Here is a 20,156-nt window from a genome sequence, read left to right as displayed (position 1 = left end):
ATAATATTAATCCGGTGTGCATTAGGGGTACACCGGAACCTCCGCCGGCCGTAACTCCGGTAAAATAACCGACCTGAACTTTTTATAGTGGTACTGGGTTCTGTATCATAAATTAATGAAGTCTAATAATGTTTCTTATTTCCGATGGATAACGCAGCAAAAAGTACTGAATGGTTAGTGAATATTGTTGTATGTGTAGCAACAAATAATTTCTTAATATGTTACTGTACTGTATATGACACGATGTATTTTATATAAAGAAAATAAAAAACCACTCCCAACTATTCAGCAAGTGTGAGGCAACCTGACTTGTGTTAAACTGGACTGAACGCGTCACTATGAGGGCCCAGTCCTGACACAAACACATAAGGACTCGGGGCACATCACAGAACCCTTTACAGTTATTTAAGGTTCTTTACAGTCAGTGTGATGTAATTTATGAAATCCCACAAGCAGTGAAGGAATTATTAATACAAGGTTCCATGTGTGATTCACCTCCCAACAACCCTGTAGCCCTGTGTTTGAGAAGCACTGCATTAATTAAAAAAAATATACAACTTTCATATTCGTAGCTTTACTTTGACAAATGACTTAAAAAATAGCCTAGACCAATAGCATCATACAGTACTAGGATTTCTGAAGGTCATGTATACTTGAAACTTAACAAACTTTTAGTCATAACACGCTAAGTTTCCTCGTTTGGATATAAAACTTTCCACACTTCTATTTTACCTTGGGATACGGAGTCATCTTCGCTAAGGTTAAATTTGTACCACCTTGATATTAATTTTAATGTTATTAGAATCACGTCAAATATGAATACAAATAACATAACTAATTAACCAGTCAGTCCTTTGTATATACCATAGAAATATCTAATATCGTGTATCTTTTGTTTAGTGTAATGTAATCTTACCAGTCTCTAATGTTTACAAGCTGTATCTCTCGTCCCATTGTTTAGTAGCCTGATAGAATGTTGCCTCTCAGTGTAGGGTGAGTGAGTGGATGAGTGAGTTCTCCACCACGATATTCTTAAATTAAGCAATCTCCTCTCCTCTTCCTGGACAGAGCGGAGACATGGAAAACTACTTGTCTATCCTCGACACCATCCTCCTCGTCTTCGTCACCATGTTAACACTTATTGGCGTTTGCACCATCTTTTGCTTCATGAAAAGTCGCTGTTCGAGCTGTGGTTACACTACGTCAAAATTCTGCTAGACCTCAGCTCCCAGGCACCATCTTAACCTCCATCTTCTGGGACTGTAAGGAACGCCAGTTATGGACGTTTATTCGAAAAAAAAATGTAAAGTGCTTGTAAACATGACTTGCTATAAACGGTAATTGTAAGATCACCTTAGGTATGTGTTTATCAGCCACAGGGACAATAGAAGTACGGTTTTGGGGAGGGCGGAGAGGAGGGGGGGGGTGGTAACTAGACCGATACTAGTCACACTGTTATACTTTTTATCATTATTCAAAGATGTTATTTAAGTGATTAGCAGATAGCAAAAACAAAATACAAGTTAAACTACTATTTCAGGAGGACTTAATCCGCTTTTGAAATATCTTCGGTTCTAAATATTGTGAGGGTGAATTTTTAAATACTATTTATTTCATTGTAAATAACTTTTAATGTTTTTTGTAAAATTATTCTGAAGATATGTATAATGCATTTGATGAAAATATATTCTGTAACATATCTGTCAATATTTATAATAAAATAAAATATTTAGCTAAAGATAAGATTTTTTGGGGGTATCCTTGGAACTGATAAATCAATTAAGTGCTACAGGCCGGCAAACAACGCCCACAGAACACCTAACCTGACCTGACCTACACTTACTGATGTCACGGCACTGAGAAGGGGGATGAAAGTCGGAGGAAGAAGTGGCAGGGGATGTTCATTAATTATGATTGAAACATTGCAAGTGGTATAGTTACCTAGTTCTCAAGAGGTCACTGTAATAGGATTAATTTTGTTTATTTTGGCCATGAAGAGTTAATTAACCCCTCTCTTTAAGTACTTTTGACTTAACGAGTGGCACTGAGTGTCCCGTACAAAGAGTCGCCCGTAATTGAGGAATGTGATAATGTCAGTGCCTGGACGTAGGCCTACAGGTGCCAATGTTCACAAATAACACTGGCTTTAATCTGGCCCCCACAAAAAGTTTCTTGGTTATTGTGACTTCATGCATTAACCTACAAGACACCGTTTACACTTCTTCACACAATATTAAACTAAGTACCCACTGAGCCTTCCCAACCATCATTTAGGTACAGTCAGCCAAGGATGCACCACCACCCCGGCTCTCGTGCTGGCAACTTTACCTGGCAACACTTGGTAAAGGAAGGTTGTATGTAAAGGTGATTGTGATTGGTGGATCTGTTTTCGGCTGTATCACTGTCAGGATAAATATTAAACAAACCAAAGTTAACATATTTATAATAATAAACTGTTCATTGTTATTAAGGTCATGAAGTTCCAAATGTTTGTATAATTACTTAAATAATGAAGAAAATTATATTAATGAATTGGCAACTCGACTACAACCACAGCTGCCACAAGATTCTCACATCAAATTTTCTTCATTATTTAAACAAATATACAAACATTTGGAAACTTCTCATGACCTTAATAACAATGAACAGTTTATTATTATAAATATGTTAACTTTGGTTTGTTTAATATTTATCCTGACAGTGATACAGCCGAAAACAGATCCACCAATCACAATCACCTTTACATACAGCCTTCCTTTACCAAGTATTGCCAGGTAAAATTGCGAGCACGAGAGCCAGGGTGGAGTCGGTGCATCTTTGGCTGACTGTACCTTGAGTTCTCCCTTAATATGATCTATATACAGACTTTAAGTTTATATGCACGAACACTGGTATAATTAGTACAAAATAGAACATCGTATACGAATCATCCCTTTCGAAGTGTTGATCATTCTGTGGCGTGACACTACGGGAAACTTAGATACTACTTTAAAGATATGATTTTGTTTATGCAGCTGTAATATAAACCCTGAGATTATAGACCAGTACTGACGTGCGCAGTACACACTATGCACTACATTAGAAGGGAATGTAGCCGTTGTCAGCCTAACAAATCCTAAAGTCAATACCCAGACGATCGACCACACCCAGGCTATGGCTATAAAAACGAAATTGTAATGCGTCGCCTCACTTGTGGTTTGACGCGGACACAAGCGGTGGTCTTTCGTTTCCTCAAGTGTGGCTCCTCAGGTGTAGCCAAGCTTCTGGTAAGTAGGAGACTGATGTTAGTACCGGAGAAAATTACTGGGGGAGGTGAAGACCGACTGGAATTCATATTGACTGGCTGTGTGGTTTTTGTAAAGGTGATTTCAAGACCAAGTTAGTCGTGTCTCTGAGTACAGTCGTGGGGTGTCACATGGTGAGATCCTACGTCATAGTCTGTCAGGAAATGTAGCAATCCAAATAAAAAAAAAAATCACATAAGGCATTTAGAAGTACAGTCAGTATACGACTTTGTCATTATCAACAGCTAAGAGAAGAGCTTTGATCTTTATGATTTGTTCAGTGGTGGCTTTTACTGCCGCCCATCACCATCTCGTCACACTCATGGGTTTTATTATAAGTTATGTGATCATCTACGTTAATATCCTTGAATATTGGCGTTTTGGACTTGCTTCTAAGAAATTATCAAAAAACTAATGATGGTCCCAAGTGGATTTTTAAGTGGCTTTTTCTCACAAAGTGTTCTGCAGTGCCAAATTGAGGTGACCATAACAATGACCATACAATATATTCATTGTGGTGAACGCTCTTATCATACGAGTTGCTTAATCCTTTCTGAATGTCACTCATTATCAGCACCATTGAAATATTCACCGTAAATGTCTTCCAACTTTAGATGGAGTTTACTGTTAATTCCTTTTCACGAGTTTAAATAACACTTTATCTTCAGTTGATGTTGTCGAAAAAAAGAAGAAGAATGTCCCTTTAGTTTTACCTTCCAAAATGTATCCGAGCGTGCCACTTGGTCTGTGTGGCTGATGTCAGAGGTTTCATCCACAATTATTCCAAACTTTGATATGATCTGCACCACAACAAAATTAGACATCATTTAATATTTCGTTCTTGTGTGGGTGGTGACGTCCATTGAGTATGTGTCTCAACCCAAATAATCCTTACTAAACCAAACCTAACCCAGGAGGAACCATTAGCACCAGGACGTTTGAGACACTGATGTTTTCTGCTACTGTTTGTATGATAGTTTTGGTTTACAAGACCACAGTGATTTACGATATGATTGTATAGAAAACAGTGATGACTTACGACTACTGTGAGTCTATACAAAAATACTAGATTAAGATGAATATATATTTTTTCTTTTATTCCTTCGACAGTGTAATGAACAAAGGGAGGTGGTGGGTTAATGAAGGGTCAAAGAACAGTACAAAATGATAGATGTCCTAGCTAAGGTTTACCTGGTGAATAGCTAATGAAAAACAGGTAAATATTCTTTCACCTGTGTGTGTGTGTATACCCTTTATAGAAAGGTAGTGTATATTTCAGTGTTCTTTATTCAATGTTTTGCCTTTGTTAAATAAGTCTTTTTATTTGACTTCTTTTACGTGATTTAGTGTTCGTCTCTGTATGATGATAAATATTGCAAATCATGAGTGGGTTGTGGCTGACGGATCAATATCATGATATGTTGAACGCTGCAGCACAAAAGAAACACAACAAGAGTAAGGGTAAATAATTCAAATACAGTGTTACTTCAACAATTCTTTTTTCCATAATGCTTCACTCGGTCTCAGAACGTATCAGATAAGGCACTGAGATGGTGTGGAGGAGGGAGGTGAACGATATGAAGTCACATCCTCTCTTAATTAATGAACAAAGGCCATAGAATTCCTCCCGTTCTGAGCAAGATGGCTAATGAGTCTTTCATGTTTCAAGAAATAATTTTAACAATAGTATTATCAACGTCAATATCATGCTTGACAGTGATAATTTATAATGTTCCTCTTTCACCCCCAAACTATCTGGGCTTTTCTACTATTTAACAAAGTGATAATAAAGGATAATAAAATGTCTACATAAGGGTAATATAACCTTAAGCAAAGCCTCGTCTACCAGCAGGAACAGCAGCGTTGGTGACCAGTGTGATGCCAGGAGGCGGAATGGTGGAGGTGTGGGTGGTGATGGGTGTGTTGTGGGCGGTGCTCACCCCTGCCCTGGCCACCAACAACACGAGGATATACAAGAAAGTCAGCAGCAACGTGCAAATTACCTCAGACATCCTCGCCTCGTACTCATTACCTGAGGTAAAGTATAGTATAGCTTCCTTTTATATCACACGAGAACGTCACAACTACTGCAGATAAAGAAAGATTATTATTAATATTTTCCACACACAACTGAGACTTAACAATACTCTCAACAGACAACTTCTAGCGCCCGTGTACCGTGTGCGTCGAGGTGCAATACACAACACGGCTGCCAGGCCTTCAACCTCGGCCACAACCCCCCACACGAATGTCACCTCCTCAACCTCATCTTCCCAGAGACCAGAGTCCTGGCCCAACCCTTCGACCTTTACGTCTCTACTGACGGTAAGAAAATGATCAGATGTTTAGTGAGTCTTTAGTTCACACTATGCAATATGGTTCTGTCATCGCTGGATGATCGTCATATTCGATTCCAAGTCACAGCAGAGTAATAACAGTAGTAGTAACGTAATAGTCGTAGTAGTGTGTGTGGGTGTGTGTGTTATTTGTTTATTAATTGATTCATTCTTGTTCGGTCGACAGTAACTACAACCATCACCAACGACCAGTACCAGACGTGGGGGTCTTGGAGGTCGTGGACCATGTGTGACGATGGTTCATTCATTCACAAGTGGAAGGTCAAGGTAAACACTTCTACAACCACTACTCTTGTTGACACTGTCGTCTATTCATATATTTGTCAGCACAATAAATGTAATCCCTTCTGTGGTTTAATGGTCAGCACTGCTCACCTCACAAGAGAATGGTACTCGCTTATGATCCTCGGTCAGGGTAAAACTGTGGACAAGTTTCTGTACGTCATTTGTGTTCTTGGCGAATGTTTAGCTAGTGCAGTCGACTCGTTGTCAGGTCTTGTTTGGTTGTTGTTCTGGCGACACCTTATTAGTGTTCACTTCTAAAAACTAACTGCTATTTGATCTCAGTAACTAGACACAAGAACATTTCAAAGTTACTGATAGAACTTGATCATTTTTTTTTTAGGTAAGCAGACTGACTCTTTGTATGTGAATGAAAAATAACTACAATTTATTCCAAATCTTCACCAGTATATACTAATATACAGTCACTTACATAAAACAGCTGAAGCAAGGTGGTATGTCAAGGGCGGGGTGAGTGGGGTGACGTGTTAGCCCCTTCAAGAAGTCACCTGACGAGGAAGGTGAAGCAGATCCGTTCCATTGCTAGACTCACAGGTGAATAGGCGGGGGGGGCAGATGTCCAGCTGTGGATGGATAACTAGTTTTTCCATTAGGGAGAGAAGAAAGTCGAGTGCAGTGTCGGCCACAGGGCCTTCCTGTATTGTAAGCATATGTGTTGGAGTTTAGCTCTTCACAGCCACAGGTAGCTCAATATGGTTAACACTACCACTGTCTCTTACTACTTTGTGGAACATAATGAACAATGGGGTTGATCCAACGGTTTTTCGAACAATTCCATTCAATTTTCAGCCTTAATTACTCTTCTCCTGTAATTTTTCAGTTTGGGTGTTTTCCTGTTTAGTGTGGGTGTATGTACGTAAGTAATAATACAATTTAGTTTCCAATTCCGAGAGAAACGATGTTCTCGACCAAAATAATCACCTCATAGTTTGTGCCGCAATTTTGAAATCTTCCATCGGTTCAAAATCTCTTAAATACGGACTCCTCAAAAACTGATTAAAGATCTTAGGCTACCCAATACTATATCCACAGTCCGAGGAGTATGTCACCCCCACCGCGGACATAGACCATGTGGGTGTGTCAATAATACAAGTGACCTGCATCTACCCCGGAGGCGCCCCAGCCTCCGTCCTCACCCAAGGCGTCACTGACTTCATTCCTGCTGGGACCTGGAGCGGTAAGTGACCTGGTCATCCAGGGTCATTATTAATGTGCCTGTTTCATGTAGTGATTTCCTTGTTTTCAATAATTTAACATTGTTGTATATTACTGTAGGTGTATGTTAGTACGTCACTGTAGCCAAGTGAGGGGAACAGGTCCACCTTTAAACACTGCTGACGCTCCTCTGCCATCATTATATACTTGATGAAACAAACTTCCGTGTCTTCTAAGTAACGATATTTACGCCGCCCTGAGTAATTAAATAGGTTTTAGTTTCCGAGTACAAGTATAATATTACCGACTGAATATTCATTCATCACGGCATTTTGTTACCCACAAGCTTCTAAGTTGCTGTTGAGTAAAGAACCCAAGCATAACTTAGCCCTTGATAAAATACATAACTAACTAACACGAGGATCTCTCAGATTACTTCTATTAATTAAGAAAATTGACATATTTCCGCCATCTATCTGGTTCTTCCTCTTATATACAACAAGTGCAGTAAAACACTTTAACGTGAACAGTACCATGGTCAGTATTAACACACGGATGAGAAATATGGGTATTAACTGAATCTTTATTACTTACCGTTAGTGCTGGAGTGTCCTGGTGGTACCTGGATGAAGGGCTTCACACAGGCAGTAACGCCCTCGCTCGGAGGTGATGTCGATGACGATGCTCTTGCCAACATGAGACTTTACTGTTCCCAGGACTCTGCTGGAAGTGGAGTTGGTGAGTAGTCTTCCATACCTCAATCTATAGAGGAAGTTCCTCCAAAAGAATTTCAGAACAATTTCTGGATGTAACTAGTGTAAAGATCTAAACATTTCTTTATGATACGTTGCCACACTAGACAAATATATAGTTTTATTAATTTGTTTTTATTGAGCACAAACCTACAGTATAACCAGCAGGTTAATATAGCCTTTAAGTTATATACAGTGTTAGGTTCTGGATAATAAGTTCAATATACAGGAGAGAACATAAACACCTGTATAGATTTTGTAGGTTCGATTTACTGGATAAGAGATATGTACACAAAGGGAAGTACCGCTCCTCAGCTTGGCTGCCTGTCAACTGCTATAGACGACGTATGGCAAGTGATACATTAGCAGCTTCCATACGTCGCCAGGCACATTAATTAAGCATGTGGGATATGGTAATTACATTGCCACACGCTGCAGCTAGGCTAAATAAATAATACATAAATGGAGCACATACATAATATACATACATAATATATAATCCAGCATACATAATATACATACACCTCCCTCCCCCCTATACGCTCATAGCAAAGTCTTGAGCGGACCTTTTCTTTTGGATCCGTTCTGAGCGTCGAGGGACTTCATCACTGGGAAGGGTATGGGACTCAACACTGGTGGCGGGGCCAGCAGAAGGCATTGTTACGGGGTGGAGAAAACGGCGGTTCCTCCACCACACACGACCACTGGGTAACCGCACCTGGTAGTCCCGTGACCTACCGAGACCCATGACTACGCCTACTTTGTCCCAACGTAGGGAGGTCGGGTCCTGAACACGGACTTGGGTGCCGACACTCAACCTAGGGAGAGAACGGGCGTGGTCGTTGTAGCGGGCGACGACGTCCTGAACACGTTCGGCGGCTCGGCGATCACAATCCTCTGTCTTGGCCTGCCACTCCTTGGAGAAGGATTGAGGGTGAGCAGGGACACAAGAACGAAGGGGGCGTCCATACAAAACCTGGGCAGGGGAGCGTCCGGTGTAGTTAGGTGTGTTGCGGAGTTCAAGAAGACCCCGGTCGAAGGCCTCGCAGTCAATGTTCCCAGAAGGGGCCACCTTAAGGATGAGGTGCTTCAGGGATTTGACAGCAGCCTCAGCGTGGCCGTTGGACTGCGGGTAATGGGGCGATGACAACACATGCCGGACTCCCCATCGGTCAAGGAACACAGCAAAGTCCCGGCTTGTGAACTGGGGCCCTCCGTCGGTTCGCAGGCGCACAGGAACGCCCACGTCACGGAAGTAGTGGCGGAACTTGCTGATGGTGGCGGCAGACGTCGTGTCATTACCGCACTTGATGACAACCGGCCAACCAGAGAGACGGTCGACGATAACAAGGAAGGACTTTCCTGACACAGAGAAAAAGTCGGCCGACACAGACTCAAAGGGGCGGGTGGGGTTGTCGTCACTCATGAAGGGTTCCTGCTGCTGGCTGGGTTGTAATACTTGGCAGGGCTCACACGCACGGACAACATTGGAGATGTCGGAGTTGATGCCGGGCCAGAACACAGTCTGTCGTGCACGTCGTTTGGTGGCCTCAGCTCCACGGTGACTGTCGTGGAGGCGAGCCAAGGCGTGGGGACGTGATGCAGCAGGGACAACTACACGTGCTCCGTACAGAACAAGGTCTCCGTCGCAGTAGAGTTCATCGCGGAGTTTCCAATACGGGAGCAGGGTGTTGTGAAGATCGTAGCGGTTGCTAGGAAATCCATTCCTCACACACTCGACAAGTCGGACGTAGGAAGGGTCATCTCGGGCCGCTGTTCGAAGGTCCTCCATTGCCTTGTCGTCATCTGGTGACAGGTCCGAACGAAGGGATTGGACGGCATGGAGAGTGACCACAGTCCTGACGGAAAGAGCGAGGTCGGCGTCGAGCACATGGTCTTCTGGAGTAGGGCGGCTGACAGGAGAGCGGGATAAGGCATCAGGGATGCAGAGCTCCTTACCAGCACGCCACACTGCTGTGAAGATGTACGCCGAGAGCTTCTCTTTCAGACGCTGGAGGCGAGGGTTCTCAACGGCGTCTAGCGTGTAGTGGTTGAGGATCGGGACAAGCGGGCGATGGTCGGTCACTAGGTGAAAGTGTTGCAGGCCTATGAGGTAAAACCTGCACTTGGACATCGCCCAAACCACAGCCAACAGCTCCAACTCAATAGTGGCGTAGCGCGTCTCAGTGTCAGAGAGGAAACGCGAGCCACACTGGACGAGCCGGAACTGCCCTCCAACATGATCCTGCAGTAGGGCGTATCCCACGCCATACAAGCGTGAGGCATCTGTCTGCAGAACTGTCGGCAAGGCTGGGTCAAACGTGGCGAGGACAGGTGGACGAGACAGGGCCTGTTTCACTTGCTGGAAGGCCTTGTCATGGTCGGGGGTCCACAGGAATGTCCTCTTGGGGCTCATCAGGGGGCGAAGTGGTTGAGCAGCTGCGGAGATGTCCGACGAAAACTCTGCTAACTGGTTGACGAGACCGATGAAGGACCTCAAGTCGGTGAGGTTAGCAGGGGTGGGAAAATCCGTGATGGCGCAGACCTTTTCCGGGTCGGCTGCGATACCATTCCCTGAGAGGGTGTACCCACAAAAGTCAACTGAAGAGCAAGCCAGAACAAACTTGTCAGCATTTAGGGTAATGCCATGCTTCCGGCACCTGTTGAGTACCTCGTAGATACGGCAGAGGTGATCCATATAATCCTCGTCGTACACGAGTATGTCGTCGACCACTTTCACGCAGTTTGCCAGACCTTGTAGAGCCATATCACCTCGAAGACAGAAAGCGTCTCCTGTAGCGGCGAATCCCATGGGGCCACGGCAATAACTGTAACGTCCATGCGGGGTGATGAAAGTTGTGAGTGGTCGGTCTTCTTCGGCAAGCTCTATCTGCCAGTATCCACACAGGGCGTCCATCGTCGTGAAGAAGCGCGCCTTCGGGTTCACACTGCGTATAGCTGCAAAGGGCGTGGGAGAAGGGTGCGCAGGACGAGACACCTGGCTGTTGAGCTTGGAGAGGTCAGTGGTGATCCGAACACCACCTTTAGGTTTTGCGACGACAACCATAGGGTGACACCATGGAGACGGGTCATCGCCGGTTGGTGCAATAATTTCTTGGGCGACCATGGAGTCCAGCTCGTTTTTGACCGCCTCGCGGAAGGCCAGGGGAACCAGTCGAGGGGTGTAAATAGCGAAGGGCTTCGCGTCGTCCCTCAGGTGGATCCTCATGGGGGGACCTGCCATCTTCTTGAGAGGCTTGGATTCCAGAGCGGACTTGGTCACCAGAACGTCGCTGAATTCCTTCAGGAAGTACTTCCGAGCATCCGAAGGAGAGGTGTCACTGGCAAGAGGCAGGGGTAGGGCGGCAGCAGGGTCGTTGCTGCTCCCTTTTTGCACCCTGTTGGCGTGTTTTACCTCAAGAATAGGTTTGGGGAAGTCCTGGGAGATGATGGCCAACTCTTGACAATGTCTGTAGGACAGCAAAGGAGTCGGGACACCGTTATGCACATCAATCCAGGCTTGACACAACCTGTTGCCAAAGGTGACTTGTGCTTGGAGTGAACCCAGGGCCGGGGTCATCTGTGAACCATCTGCCATAAAGCGGAGATCCTTGGGGGGCGGTCCTAGATCACTTGGAGAGAGCCCCAAGCATTGCAAATGCTGGGGACCGATGACTGTAGCATCAGCGCCGGTGTCGGGCAACATCTGAAGACGGGATGACACACTGCGGTAGGTCACAATGACACTGATGTACTGGGGGACTTTGGTCCTGGGACGCGGGGGGGAGCACACATTCCTAATATGGCTCGAGCGTTGTCCAGGGTCGTCATGCTTCTGATTGGAAGACTGTGGGCGGCCCTCTCTGGTGGAAGGGAGCTGAAGCTTCCGCCGACGCTGTCCCTTGGGTTTGTTGGAAGGGCAACACTTGTCATAGTGGCCCAGACGACCGCACACATTGCACTGGACGCGTTTGGCTGGGCACCGTACTGTGAGTGACCAGTGGCCCTTACGGTCACAACTGTTGCAGGTAGACTGAGCAGCTGGACACGCCTGTGTTCCGTGCTGCTTACCACAGTTGTTGCAAAATGAACCGGGCGTGGACGTGGTGGGCGAAGGCGTAGGAGCAGACTTCTTGTCCTTCTTGTACCGGGACACAGCGCATACAGCTGTAGGGGGAGCTCGGATGGCAGAGGTGGCACACCTGGCAGCCTCATAGGAGCGACATATCATCAACACATCCTTGAGAGAAGAGGAAGAGTCGAGGGAGGTGAGGCGTTGGACAAGTTCCTCGTCCTTAACACCCATCAGGATCACCTGCTTCAACTGGGTCTCCTCGCACTGCTGGTGGTGGCCTAGACATATATCTACCTCTTCCGAGGCTCTCTTAAGACGTACATAAAAAGCGTCAAAAGACTCACCCTCCATCTGTCTGCAGCTAAACAATTCCCTCCTGCGCAGAGCTTCATTCTGCTGTCCTTTGATGTGCCGTTGTAGAATGTCCAGTACCTCCTCTACAGACAACGAAGAGGTCGGAGGTACCTGCAACATATGTTCCAAGACACGCTGAATTTCCAAGGACAGGCACATACGCAGCTGGATGAGTTGTTTAGGCTGTGACAAACTCTGGAGGTCCACCATTGTAGAATAATCAGTCCACCGTCGCCGCCATTCACGAAAAGTCTGGAAAGTCACATCAGGCTTCAAGATGGGCGGTGTTTGAGCAGCTGCTTTAGGTGGGGCTGGGGGGCGTGAAGGAAGCATTGATGAGGTATCTGAACCAGTCAGTACCGAGGCAGTGTTAGAGCCAGGGGCTTGGTTAACAGTGAGGCGAGATATCAAAGCTTCAAACCGTGCACTGTCTTCCAATCTCCGTTGGTGGTCTCTCTCTGCCTCTGCTTGCCTTCTGTGTTCATCCGCCACACGTCTGTTAGCTTCATCCTCGCGCCTTTCATCTCTCATAAACTTCATTAAAGCAATTATCTCTGGAGACAACGCTGAATATCGAGGTGAAGGGCTGCGCGATGTTGTGGGAGCTGGAGCGTCGTGGTCGGCCATGTCATCCATCTCTGCGGGGCTATCATCCGCCTGACTCATCCAGACGCTGGGTCCACGGCTACGTAAGGCATGAGACATAACTACTTCATCTGTGTACTGTGTCTTAAATCAGTGTTGACCGGTCAGCCCGTCGTATCAACAAGATTTCAGACAAAAAAAAATTAATTAAATACACAGATAAGTAGGTTATATATATAAAATATATATAAGGGAGCCGCGCGGTCAGTGAGTGTTAGTACATGTATGTGTGTGTGTGCCAGGCGGGCGGGAGCGTCTTGCCGGGAGGGAGAGGAGGGAGAGGCAGCGACTCGCAGTCAGTCGCCAGTCACCCTCTGTACGTGGTCAGAGGAGGGTGCACTGAACTCTACTCCCCACAAATGCCCAGAACATGCCGTATACCTTGGGAATCCTTTAGAACAAGGTCACACATGAATGGCACGAAACACACAATGCACTAAACACTTCACAGAAAATCACTGTCACTGACACTGCTCAAAGCTGCTAAATTCCTCGAGGAGGGATGGCGGGCGGCGGTTGGTTGACACAGGGAAGGAGTCCATAAGCCGGCTTTCCACAAACTTTGCACTGTCACTCGTAATTATCCAGTAAGTACGCACTGCGCCATGTTATGTTCTGGGTAATAAGTTCAATATACAGGAGAGAACATAAACACCTGTATAAATTTTGTAGGTTCGATTTACTGGATAAGAGATATGTACACAAAGGGAAGTACCGCTCCTCTGCTTGGCTGCCTGTCAACTGCTATAGACGACGTATGGCAAGTGATACATTAGCAGCTTCCATACGTCGCCAGGCACATTAATTAAGCATGTGGGATATGGTAATTACATTGCCACACGCTGCTAGCTAGGCTGAATAAATAATACATAAATGGAGCACGTACATAATATACATACATAATATATAATCCAGCATACATAATATACATACATACAGTATTTAATTTTCTACACCCTCAGGGACTGAATTAACAGTGAACAGCGATTCGCGAAACCCGTGGGGTACACCCTCACTCTGCCCCGAGGGATTTGTTGGGTGCGGCCTACGGGCGAAGGTGGAACCTAAACATGAAATTGACAACAGCGCCATCAGCACCGTCCCCTTCAAGTGCTGCCTCTTCACTGCCTAAACACCTGAAGTTTGCATAAATCCAGCAGCAATTTATTATGCTATTTTTTTCTTTCTTTTCATTTAGAGGAAAAGGATATCATTTATGAACCTGTCCAATTTTGTGAAATTTATCCATCTATTCCTGAATTGGTGTTGTGGAAACGCTTATGAACTCTTGTCACCGTCTTCTGTAGTTCAACTATTGTAGGTCATACTCTGTATCGTGTAGTGGTTCCTTATAAGACTCAGGTCTGTAATTTCCGATTCATAATTTGGATTCATGCAAACATCCTGGTAGCTTTCCATTTCTCCGATAGGTTGTTAGATCTGAATGACTAGCCTAATTGAACATTATTAAGGATCTATACTTGGAGTTATATCAACCTTAATCTTCAATGTCTGACAACTTCTCTAATGTTGGCGTGGTTTAGTAGTTAATGGGTTTCATCTGTTGTGTGGAGCTTGGAGGCGGGTCTGGAGTGCTCGGTTGTTTGCAGAATAATATGTAGCGTAAAAAAAAACTGTCTGGAATGTTCTTAAATACTTTTCGTAGGGGATTTATTATAGTAGTTTTAGTTAATTTCATGTTTAAACTAAAATACTTGTAATAGAGAGACCAATTGATGAGCTATGTGTTTGCCCAAGACCACGCCCCTGTCGCCAAACGTCACGTCATGTTAGGACCAATGACACGTCGACCATAGCTGATGTGGTTTTGTGAGAGTCGCTAGGATAATCAGTTTCGGCCTGGCTGCTGCTGAGTTAAGTAACTATCTCTCTCTCGTTAGGTTGTCACTTAGTTATATGTGCGATATTTACTTACTAGACAGCTAGACTGAATGTATTTGACCACTTACAATATTTTTATGTGTGTGTTTAGATATACCGTGTGTGTGTGGGGGGGGGGAGGGAGGTGCAATAATAACTATTTAATTTGTAGTTTTAAAGTTTGCTGCTTAGTTACTATTGTTCAAGGTATACTGTGCTTATCTATTGTCATTAACATTACTTTCACCTGTACATAATTGATTTTCCTGGTGTTTTTAAATATCATGAAGGTTAACTTGAACTGGTGAACTGCAACCTAAATTAATCCCGATCTGTTGTTTTTGCTTTACGTATTATAGTAATAAAATATGTCCAACTTAAACAGTCACACTTCTCTTTTCTTTAAGTATTTTAGTCTCTTTTGCTGGGTTAGGTTAGGTTAAGTCAGGTGTCCAGGTGCCAGTTATATTATGTGCATCAGTGTGTTTTTCTTAGCAATAGCAGATATTCCGTTTCCTATGTATTAAGTCAATTTAGGTGACCAAGACTATTGACGTATTACCCCATTATGTTAAATAGCTGTATTTATTTTTATGTACAGTGTCTTCGAACTTTATCTACTGTAGGTAGGAACAGTTTATTTCGATGTTCATCACACCATAAAATTGGTAGCAAAGACTTGTAATAAACTTATAAAGAAGAACAGGTACATTATTATAACAAGACTAAAATAAAATGTAAATTAAGTTTCATCAGTCTCGCAATACACAAATTAAAAAAAAGATAATCAAGTACTGTATTTACACGACTAGAACATATCAAACACGCTCACCTTAAGAAAAAATCCTATGCCATACACAGGCTGACCGTTTCCATAGTCAATAGACCGCCCATAAATACATAAGAAAATAATATACAGTTCGGAAACGCCGCCTCTGTCCTCTCCTTCCCATAATTAAAAAAAAAATGTGGCAAACGGAACCCTCGCCACGAATAACTGCTAATACCACACCTATCTATTCCTAGCCTTAATCCTTCCCCCTTGCCTTCTACAACCAACTTCTCCTCACCCCATCTGTGTATTATGGCGCAAGAATGTAAGATCATGTGCAGGCACGATCGAGATTGTCGAGCTCTGTTCACATATAGTTTAGTTACCCAAAACATTTTTCATTTTCTTAATTAGCTTAAGTATAAGAAAACGTTTATTACAGACTATAGTAAACAATTAACAGTACTGTGTTAACATGTCATTACCAGTTACTTCTACAGAATCTAAAGTTAGACATTTACTGAAAGCACACTTTACCAGTTATGGTAATTGTTGAATAATGTTATGTTCGCCGAATATAATTGTTTAAGAAGATATTCATTTCGGTATAAGAGTTGAAACTTAGACGATGGTCACTCTGGAGACCCTAGCTGGCCTTTGTCAGCTGCCGTCACAGAAACTGCCTCCTTTTTTCCTTTAAAAAGGATGAACATTCAGTACTTAAGGGCTAAACAGTAGAACAAATATACGTAAAATTTTTATTAATGAGATGTAGACGCGGCTCTTAGACAGTCTTCCTGGTATGCTTGAATCATCCATACCTTCATAATTATCCAAGAATAAATCCTACGATGATGCTTCAAAAGATTAGTAGAAATAAATGACAAAATATCGATTACTATTCTCATGGCTTTCCTAGCTTCTCTAACTTTAATTGTTCAGTTTGTTAGTCGAGAGGTTCCCCCAAGTCTGATTTAGCAGCTTGAGAAGGAAAAGATAAGAATGCATAAACGAGATGAAAGACCCACTTCAGGTAATCAGTGGGGAGACAGACACTGAAGATCTCCAAAAAAGAAACTGCAATTATTTAATAGTTGGCGAAAGGAAATATTCTGTACCAACAAAACTTTAATGCAACAACACTCAAGACAGTTATAGACAAAATAAATGAACATTGATACAGTAGGAGTGACAATTAGAGTTTAGCTCCAGACAGAGTAGACGAAAGCTATCAGATAAGTAGGGACTGTATATGACTCCTTAAACAATCACCAGGGATCTAGATAACAAGACAAAGATTCTAGACATTTGAGTAAGATAAGGTATAGGCCGAGTCAAGTTAGGAACCTAAATAACGAGAACCAATACACACTGCAACGTTAACTTATCACTCGGAAGACCACAGCAGTAAGGTAACACAGAATGTACAGTACGTGTCTCCACTATATCAGCTGAAAGTTATGTTGGCAGCAATAAAGACATCACATAACTTCTAACTTTATTTCTAACATTGTACAGTACTTCTCCAATATTTAGAACTATACTCACGACGAACATAATTAGATAAAACAGCTTCGGAGGGGAACAGCCCCGAGAAGCTCACAGAGAAAAATGCCTGAAGGTTCCTATACTTCACGGGTATATATTGTACGTCCAGGGAATTCCGGGCAATTTCACGGCAGGGTGACTTCATTAGCTACAGTCAGTCCCAGCTGACATTCTGTCTCCCGATTAATGTAAAATCAATGTATATAACAAACCACAACCGACTTTCCATGACCGATGCAGTTGTTTTCCAGTAGTTCCCTGCAGAGGAGGAGCGGCTGCCTGACCTATATAAACCGTCTCAACACATTGATGTATAAAAGAAAGTTACATATAAAAACAGAAATAAGTAACACTACACTATTGATCATTTTAAGAAGTCTTTTTCCCACATATGCAGCTCGGAAGAGTGTCGCAGATAGAGAATGGTGTAGGCTACTTGTGACGAAGGCTATGTACTACTGTAGATCCACGTGAAAAAAGTAATATACAATATTTATATGATGAGCGTGTGCGTGAAAGAGAGAGTTATTTATATGCAGTCTAACTTTTACTGCGAAAAAGAAGTCTTATTGGACAAAGAAAATATACAGTAACAAAAACAAAAATAAAAAGTATTCAGTGTTTTTATCCGGGTTATTTGATGTATTTACCTTCATATTTATTGTCGAGAGAAAGTTCTTATATTTTTATTTGAATACAAGCAGGCTATTGGCACGAAACATATGCATTTAACTTATATATGAAAATTACTTTAAATATTATGAAATAAATTATGCGGTACAAGTAAAAATCGGTACATTGATACTTAATTAATTTATTAAATAGATTATCTGTTAAATGCTCACCTGTGGATTTATTACAGAGAAAATGATAATTAATTCCTTACCTGAAGAATAGATTATAGCCTTCCAAGGATTATATGTATTTTAGTTCTCTATGATTTCTCTTCTTTCGAAATTCTAAGTCCCTCTGTCTCGCCATGCTTGGTGTTGTTAGTTTAGTTTGGGGTGTAATGAGCCAATTTGTCGACGGCCAGTGAAACAAAGCAGTGAGTTCAGCTTTATTCAGTAAGATTGTTATACAAGTACACTTTACATTGATTTAGCATGCATATAGACTAGACTAAGCAGGTACACAATAAACGTACACAGTGTAAGTATACGAAAACTATATACCTTGATAGTGCTGGTAACTACACAATGGTGAGCAATAAGGAAATTCAACCAAGAATACCTGGTAGTTAATAAAGTTAGCAGTAACCTCTTATCTTTCTCAATAGTAAATATTTTACTTAAATACGAATATATTTCCATTTTAAACATTTGTTTCATTTCTATTTTTATTCACAGTTTTACTCAGAGAAAAAAACCCAGAAGTATCTTATAAGTTTTCAAATAGACAAAGAGAGTTGCTCGTATAGATATGGTGTCCACCAGACTGAGACACAAACCCATATAACATAACATAACTATTGTCCAAATCTTATTAAATCTAACCTAACAGTTTTATAACATTTTTGGAAAAGGTAGGTAGGTGAGGTGGACTAAGTTTGGTTAATGTCCTCTAATAATTAGAGGAAATGAACCAATTAGATAAACATTCTCATATCAATTAGAGTAATTGATACGAGAATATTAATCTATAATTCACTGGGTAAGTACAGAGAAATACCACAAAATGAGACAACTGCAGTGTTGAGGACATACTGTGGAAGTAAGCACAGTGGTTTTAGAGAAAGGTGACACACACACACAACGAACTAAGAGGGACTTGACAATCTTTCATGAATCATTTCCTAAGTTGTTGAATTCATTATAAGGAACCAAACTGTGAGTCACAGGATGGACACCAGCCTGGTCACTAACAAACAATATGGTTCCCAAAGTGATAAAAATAATGTAAAACAACACCTGCTCCTGTTAGGGGAACACCCTGGTGGGCAAGATGACTTTCGATTTGGTCTGTGATCCAACACGGGCCAGTACAGTGACTCGCTAACCAGTACACTATCGTGGCTGTATCTTACAGAGAGTATGACCTACAATAGTTACACTATAGGAGAAGGTGACAGAATTCATAAATATTTCCAAAAACACCAATTCAGGAATAGATGGATAAATTTCACAATGTTGGACAGGTTCATATATGATATCATTCTAATAAAAATAATGGAAAATACTGCATACAAAGATTCAAGTGAAGAGGCAGCACTTGAAGTGGACGTCGTTGATGCCGGTATTGTCAGCATTATTTCGTTCCACCTTCGCCCGTAGGCCGCACCCAACAAATCCCTCGGGGCAGAGTGAGGGTGTACCCCACGGGTTCCGCGAATCGCTGTTCACTGTTAGTTCAGTCCCTGAGGGTGTAGAAAATTACATACTGTATATAACTTAAAGGCTATATTAACCTGCTGGTTTGGTTTGTGCTCAATAAAAACAATAACAAATTGTGTATTCTGTTTAGTGCGCCATTGTACCCTAAAGAATTATTTCGATCTGTACACATGTTACATGGAAGACTACTCACCAACTCCACTTCCAGCAGAGTCCTGGGAACAGTAAAGTCTCATGTTGGCAAGAGCATCGTCATCACCACCTCCGAGCGAGGGCGTTACTGCCTGTGTGAAGCCCTTCATCCAGGTACCACCAGGACACTCCAGCACTAACGGTAAGTAATAAAGATTCAGTTAATACCCATATTTCTCATCCGTGTGTTAATACTGACCATGGTACTGTTCACGTTAAAGTGTTTTACTGCACTTGTTGTATATAAGAGGAAGAACCAGTGGCGGAAATATGTCAATTTTCTTAATTAATAGAAGTAATCTGAGAGATCCTCGTGTTAGTTAGTTATGTATTTTATCAAGGGCTAAGTTATGCTTGGGTACTTTACTCAACAGCAACTTAGAAGCTTTTGGGTAACAAAATGCCGTGATAAATGAATATTCAGTCTGTAATATTATACTTGTACTCGGAAACTAAAACCTATTTAATTACTCAGGGCGGCGTAAATATCGTTACTTAGAAGACA

General features: G+C 42.5%; 2 protein-coding genes across 2 annotated transcripts; one reads left to right on the top strand and one right to left on the bottom strand.

Annotated features, from left to right (window-relative positions):
• Positions 1-6,679: 6,679 nt before the first annotated feature.
• LOC121858470 (vitelline membrane outer layer protein 1 homolog) lies at positions 6,680-14,057 on the top strand. Its single transcript, XM_042354916.1, has 4 exons — positions 6,680-6,703; positions 6,977-7,121; positions 7,700-7,837; positions 13,888-14,057. Exons 1-4 carry the CDS (start codon positions 6,680-6,682, stop codon positions 14,055-14,057), a joined length of 477 nt encoding a protein of 158 aa, XP_042210850.1.
• A 4,249-nt stretch (positions 14,058-18,306) lies between these two features.
• Positions 18,307-19,782, bottom strand: LOC121858439 (vitelline membrane outer layer protein 1 homolog). The gene is made up of 2 exons (XM_042354881.1): positions 19,653-19,782; positions 18,307-19,482 (listed from the first exon to the last, which is right to left on the bottom strand). The coding sequence occupies exons 1-2, from the start codon at positions 19,759-19,761 to the stop codon at positions 19,319-19,321; spliced, it is 273 nt and encodes a 90-aa protein (XP_042210815.1). The 5' UTR covers positions 19,762-19,782; the 3' UTR covers positions 18,307-19,318.
• Positions 19,783-20,156: the final 374 nt, after the last annotated feature.

The sequence above is a fragment of the Homarus americanus genome, unplaced genomic scaffold, assembly GCF_018991925.1.
Source record: "Homarus americanus isolate GMGI-L3 unplaced genomic scaffold, GMGI_Hamer_2.0 scaffold57980, whole genome shotgun sequence".
Lineage (NCBI taxonomy): Eukaryota > Metazoa > Arthropoda > Malacostraca > Decapoda > Nephropidae > Homarus > Homarus americanus.
This window is presented reverse-complemented; position numbering and strand designations above follow the sequence as displayed.